Source organism: Coenobita brevimanus, chromosome 39, assembly GCF_032717465.1.
Source record: "Coenobita brevimanus isolate Jiangsu-jjx chromosome 39, ASM3271746v2, whole genome shotgun sequence".
In the NCBI taxonomy this organism is placed as follows: domain Eukaryota; kingdom Metazoa; phylum Arthropoda; class Malacostraca; order Decapoda; family Coenobitidae; genus Coenobita; species Coenobita brevimanus.
The window spans coordinates 654,441-661,323 of record NC_136992.1 but is presented as its reverse complement, the minus strand read 5'-3'; the positions used below and the strand labels follow the sequence as shown (position 1 = coordinate 661,323).

Below are 6,883 nucleotides of genomic sequence, written 5' to 3'. Positions count from 1 at the left end.
CTGTAAAAATTAATGTAAGAAGAGACAGCTGATCGATGAGTTAATTCTTGAGTCCCACTCCGCAGCACACCACAGCACCTGCCTCAATGTTCTGCTGTGCCTTGCTCGCGCGGTGTTACGGTGCTGTGTTTAACTCGTTCCGCCGTTTGTTTGCCTTGCTGTATCTGAGTCGGGTGTGTGGTGTGGAAGGTCTGTGGTGAGGGTAGTGTGTGTGGTACGGCAGGTATGAGGTGTGGTGTGGCAGGTGTGCGTGTGTGGTGGTGATGGGGGGGGGGGGATGACAGGTTGTGTGGGGGTGTTATGGAGGGCGTTGCTTGGCTAGGGTGTGGAGGTGGAGTGTGGGCAGGTGTTCTCCTTCTCCTCCTCCCCCTGCGCCGCCTCAGTGCGCCGTGCAGCGCAGGTGTCGCAGTCGGACTCGGAGCAGTCGCTGGACGAGTTGGTGGAGTCGGACTCGGAGTCGCTGTCTGTGGATGATGACGAAGAGGACTGGTGTGCTGGTCGCCGCTTGCGTTGGCGGCGGGCCAGCCGCTGCCGCAGCATAGCATTCTCTTCTTGCAGCCGCAGCAGCTGCGTCTGCAACGTTGACACCAGGCGGGAAGGTGAGGCTGACAGTGCGTCGGTCAGCACTGCGGCGCGGGCCTCCAGGGCCACGATGGCGGCACGCAGGTCAGACGTGCTGCCCGCCATCAGCCTGTCCTCGCGGGCACTCTGGTATGCGGTCTCGAAGTCCTTGGCGTTGAAGGGGAACCAGTCGCGTGTAAGTGGGTGTGTGGGCGTGGCGCTGCCGGTGCCAGGGTCGTCCTCGGCACCGCTGACGGGCGGCTCCTGCTCCCAGTGTGGCGTACTGAACTTGTCGAAGTTTACAAACAGTGTGGAGTTTTCGTGGTCGTCCATGATGAACTGCGTGCTGTTCTCCGGGGCGCGGGGCACCTGAGCGCCTACGGGCCTCAGGACAGGCGCGGGGGAACCCTGCAGCGCCCAGGACTCGCGGGACGTCGATGGGGACAGCACCGCGATGCTACTCTCGTTCCGCAACATGGACACAGATTTTGGCGTGCGGCGACGTCTTCTACGCCTCTTCTTCTTCTTCTTAAGAGCATTGTTGTTGTTGGGCGTGCGATGGCGAGAGTTCTGCTGTGAGCTCAGACTCTGCAGAGGCTCAGCTGATCGAGACTCCATGGCGACGTGGCACTCCAGCACACAAACTGGCAACGCCGCTCACTGCCCGATACTCTCTTTGGGTCACTCCACTTAACTTTTTCCTATTAATACGCACACACCAGTTCACGGATCGACTTTTCGAGTGAATGTACCTTCAGATTACTCGATAAACTGTTAATCTGTCCCAAAACACCACGGTGATTGCCACAGGTAAGAAGATACTTGAGCTCATCTCACGAGTGTAGGGAAATACTTGTTAGCCTGTCACTAGACAGCCAACACTGACTCAGAGCCAGAGTGCTGGGCGCCTTCCACCTCATTGCCAACACTTTCCATACACTCCAACTATATTTTACACTTTTCCCCAACATTATTCCTTTATATATCCTGAAAGACAATTCAAAATATTTCTGTGTCTCTTTTCATATTTTCATCCTCATGTTATGGCTCAGGAATGTTTATGAAAATAGATCGTAAAAATAGTAACTCGAGCTCAACATTCCCACACAACGTCTGGTTTTGTGCGCGCGCAGACATCACGTGCAGGTGGGCGCTCAGTTCAAATCCTCAAAACAGATGGAGTTATTAATTATTCAGCGGTATCCCATATATACCTCGGAATTTACGATATTTGAGTAAAAAGGAGGTGACTAAGGATATGATATATTACGCAGAGGAGACAAACTAATGCAGTGGAGTACATTTCCGTGCACTCAAAACTGGATCGATGGCTACATGATGGCTAGAGAGAGAACGTTTCCCCCATACGTTATGTTGTTACCCCATTGTCCCTCCATCCCGATCCTCGACGCCACCCAAAGCTGCAAATTCCTTCAGCAAGTGAAATTAACTCAAAAACTGAGATGCTGTTGGGAGATTTCAGTTACTTTCCGATGTTTGTGAGTATTTAGTAGCTATAGTAGTATAACGGTAAAGCTCCCGAAGCAGAAGGATGAACTATAATAATAATAATAATAGTAATAAAAATCGAGCTTGGAGGTCTTAGCTATCAGTTGTTATGTGATGCTTACTATTTGGAGTCTTATCAGTCTGCAATTGATAACCAAAGTATAATAATCATAACCCTAATCATACTATGGTTATGATTATTATTGTAAATGAGAGGTAAGCAGACGACACTAGCAATATGAGGCTTGCGAGTATAAAACTGTCAAGTGCTTGTTTTGTCATCCTTAAAGAAAGTTAGGTGATCTTGGTAACAGTTTTGGTCAAGCGTCTGAGCAAGCACAAAGGATGAACTGTAACATAAAAGTCTTATCGAAGATTTTCAGTTGCTTTATGAGACTCAAGTAAGAGATTGATTGGCAATGGGAGATTTGTCATCCTCCATTTCGTAACCATAGTTGCGGTGTACGTAAAGTTGCCGAGGTAAAGCAAAAACATCTGAAATCACAGGAAACCCGATAGTGATATGGTTGTGAATAATGTCAGCTGGGATATGAGGCTTACTTTACGCCTTCCACATTAACTTGGCATAATATAGACATTTCCCCAACTTGACTGCTGATTTGTGACGAGGCGAACATGAAAACAACCTTAGTCACGAAGAAGTGCTGTGGAAAGGATGTAAACCCGTTGTATCGTTATATTCTGCCACCAAACAATGTTAAATATTACAAAAGGACGTGATATTTCTTGTCAAGTTACAGAAAAGGGTACAGAAGACGATAACACTGAATTCGTTATATGTGCCGAAGTATTGACTTTTTTGGTATCAGGATACGAGAATTAGAGAAGGGGGAAAACCGAGTTAATATGAAAAGAGTAAAAGGAAGCTTAGTACGGGAACTTAGGTGCAAAAGGGTTGAAAATTCCGCCAAGCTGTAGTGAAAGAAGTATAGTAGAGGACAGTGCAGTAATTACATCATTGTCTGTTTGGTAACCTTCGTGGCAGTTTCGGTACATCCCCAGAGATAAGACATGCAGAGATAATACTGGACTTAGACATTACTGATACGCTTCATGGCAACGGGTTTTAACTTGGAGAGAGAGATAAAGAGAGAGAGTAAAAAAACAACGTACTGGGTCTGAAAGGGTTACACATTTCAGTGGATGCACCGTGCAAAAAGTGACCCTACCAGATAATTAACTTTATTTGTTGTTTGATACTCTGCCACGGAAGTTAGGCTAGGCTTGCTATTGCGTGTGTCTGTCTGTCACCTTTTTCTCCTCCTTCTCATGCTTCTCATCCTTCTTCTTTTTCGTCTTCACCATCGTCTTCATCATCATCATCTTCGTCTTCATCATCATAATCATCATCATCATCACCATCATCTACTTTTTGTTAGCCTACATATTCATCTCCTCCTCCTCCTCCTCCACCTGCTTCTTCGTCTTGAAATAAGGTTTAAGACGCCAGAACATCTTCATCTCAAGGTCACCCTTAGTAGGAAACTGACACACTTGCTCATCACTTACCTCCCTTCTCTCTCTCTCTCTCTCTCTCTCTCTCTCTCACACACACACACACACACACACACACACACACACACACACACACGCACCATTCCTCTAACTTTCACACTCCCTTACAATATATCAATCTGTTATTTTCAGCTTTGTAAATGGCTAAGGTCGAGATGCAGTTTAGAAAGTTAAATAGCAAGTGAAAGGGTGCTTAGACGTGATTAGCAAGGTGATTGTGACGTGGAGTTACCTTGCTTTGATAACTGTTTTTGTAGCAATCGTGTTGTGGATGATGATGATGGTGATAATGATGATGATGGTGATGATGACGAGGAGGAGGACGTGGAGGAGTATGTTGATGATGATGATGATGATGTGGGTGATGATGATAATGATGATGATGATGATGATGATGATGAGGAGGAGGAGAAGTATACCGATGATGATGACGATGATGAGAATGATAAAGGAGACGTTTATTGGTGATGATTATAATTATGAAAATGATAATTATGATGATGATGGCGATAGTAACTTCGATAATGGAAAGGAGAATAATGATGATGATGACGATGATGATAATGACGATGATGATGATGATGACGGGGATAGTAACTACGATAATGGAAGAGAATAATGATGATGATGAGGAAAGTAACTTCGATAATGGAAAGACGAATGGTGATTGATGATGATGATGATGATAAGCAAAGAATTGGTATAAATGGGAAACTCAGTAATTTTTTAACAAGGTATTATGAAGTAAGTATACCTTGATCTTTATTTTTCTTTGTATACCTTGTCAATAAAGTGTATTAGTATTGGGACAGAAACTCCAGGCCATTATCTGCTTGTACAATGGATGGATATAGATAGATGTGTGGATGGATAGATAGATAGGTAGGTAGGTAGGTATAAGTAGGTAGGAAGGTAGACATGTAAGGAGACAGACAGGTAGGTAGACAGAGGTGGATAAATTGATAGATAGGTAGAACTGATGTAATTTCACCTTGACCTCTGCCCCATCCTAGTTTTCTATAATTTATGACGAATAATTATAAATGAAGGCCACTTTAAATTATTCTGTATCTCATATAATAGTTACGTTAATAAATTGGCATAAGAGGGAATAATTATGCTGTAAGAGGCACTACTACTACTACTATTACTACTGATTTTGCTGCTGCCCTTATTATTATTATTATTATTATTATTGTTGTCACTTGAAAACCAATAACTCACATTTTCTATTACAGAGGGAAAACTGTAGGAAATCAAGCCCCACGACCATGAATCGCGAAACAGGTAAGGTTGAAATTATGACAGCGTTTCTATACTCCTTTCACCTTCACTTGGCCCAGATTTTCGTCCTTTTGCAGCTTATTTCCCGTAGCTCATTGGCAAAATAAGACAATGCTACGGCTCTACATCCTTTCCATAGCACTTCTTCGTGACTAGCTCCATAGCTTAGTGTTAATCTGTTGTTACATCTGAGCATTCAGGATGGAGAGACGGCAATTTTAGGCCAAGTTAGAGTCAAAAGAGTATTGGTCTGTTAGCGTTATTGTTCCTTTATTTTTGTATAGGTTCTTGGGGTTTTGCGTTAATCTGTTTCTTAATTACACACACACACACACACACACACACACACACACACACCTTCATCATCATCATCATCATCATCATTATTCTTGCGTCAGGGCATTGTACGGAAAGTTATTGACAGCGAGAATGCCCCCCAGTACATCATGATTTGTAATGACTTGGGTACAGAAGGCAGAAAACAGTACGTAAATGGTATAATTAGCCAGTTAACGATGTAATTGGATAATGAGTCAGCTGTGGGAGGGTTACAGAGTTTGCAGGGCTTGTCTGGGGTTAGGTTAGGTCAGGTATCCGAATAATAAGGGGCCGAAACAGCACTAGGTTTGTTTACCCGGAATTAAATAGCGGGCGGAATCAAAACAGCAACACGGGTCGTCGCGTAACTTACCCCAGAGACATACCCCAGGCGAATCACAGCGGCGGGTGAGAGTGGGATGCTTGTCGTAAGTGTGTTTCGTTCTATGGTAGTTGTCATAGTCCTGGATGAGAGAGAGAGAGAGAGAGAGAGAGAGAGAGAGAGAGAGAGAGAGAGAGAGAATAACGACATACATAAGCTGAGGATAACTGCAGTAGGCCAGTTGACCCATGCTTGGCAGCTCCTACGAGAGGAATAAAACTACTAGAATAAGAAGGATAGCAAAGGTGACGCTTGTAGGTCGCTAAGCATCAGTACGTAAATCTAGCTCCTCCCTGGCCCCCTCTCGAAGGCTTCTCCAGACTTTCTCTTTGGGTATAGAAAGGTGAATGGCAAGGAAGGGTTACGATGCTTATTTACAGCATTTACGCTAGTTTACATTGAAAATGTGTTTTTTATAGAGACAGCATCAGAGAAAATGTAGCTTTGGCGGGGTTTTAAGATAGACTAAAGTAGATTATGAATACCTCCATCATTTTGCCTTCAACATCGGTACCGTATGATCTAGAGTATATGTAATCATGGTAGCAGTTGTTAGCATGACCAAAACGGCGCTTATCAGTTAAAAAAGCGTTAATTAACCTGATGAAACTGCTCTCTGCCTCCTGGGAATGCCGGGAGTGGTGCAACGGGAAGTGTTACCTCATTAGGGAGAGACGCAGGCGTGAGCGGTGATCTTGCGTCATGGAGTTGCCCGTATGCGATGCAGGTTGGGGCACGTTAGAATCCAAGGCCACTTATCCTTAGCGATTTATTTTGTACAGTATACCGTACCTCAGTATTCCCTCCAAGAAAAAAAAAAATACAAGATGATTGAGAGCCAAATTTTAGCCTTTGGTTCCTTCTTTCTTGCTTAAAATAAACTCAGTATGCGTTAAAGGTAAATATGTTACTGATGATAATTTCTTTTTGTCGTTAATTTGACGTTACGATGAAGTTTGGTTTGGTTAGAAGTATTAAGGTGAAGAACAGACAAGATGAAGAACAAACCTTAGATGAAGAACAGACAACTTAAGGTGAAGAACAAACTTAAGATGAAGAACAGGGAACTTGAGATGAGAAACAGACAACTTAAGTGGAGTGAAATCTGTGAATACGCGGCCAGATACAGTAGCATAGGCAGGGTTGTTGCGTCACAGTATTGCGTCACAGTAATACCCTTATAGCTATAGTGAAGGACGGGGCACGGTAGGATACGGTGAAGATGCGTCACTATTCTTACCTCACTGCATTTCATAGGACAGGTGGGTTTGGTTGTGACAGTATTCTCTCTCT

The 6,883-nt window shown here is 44.0% G+C and overlaps 1 protein-coding gene across 1 annotated transcript; it reads right to left on the bottom strand.

The window, feature by feature from the left end:
* Window positions 1-318: 318 nt before the first annotated feature.
* On the bottom strand, window positions 319-1,265 carry LOC145396707 (uncharacterized). The gene has a single exon (XM_080269993.1). The coding sequence runs from the start codon at window positions 1,177-1,179 to the stop codon at window positions 319-321; it is 861 nt and encodes a 286-aa protein (XP_080126119.1). The 5' UTR covers window positions 1,180-1,265.
* Between the last annotated feature and the right edge of the window lie 5,618 nt (window positions 1,266-6,883).

Coding starts and splice junctions, on each gene's coding strand:
- LOC145396707 (XM_080269993.1), bottom strand. CDS start 1,179: ATGGAGTCTCGATCAGCTGAGCCTCTGCAGAGTCTGAGCTCACAGCAG.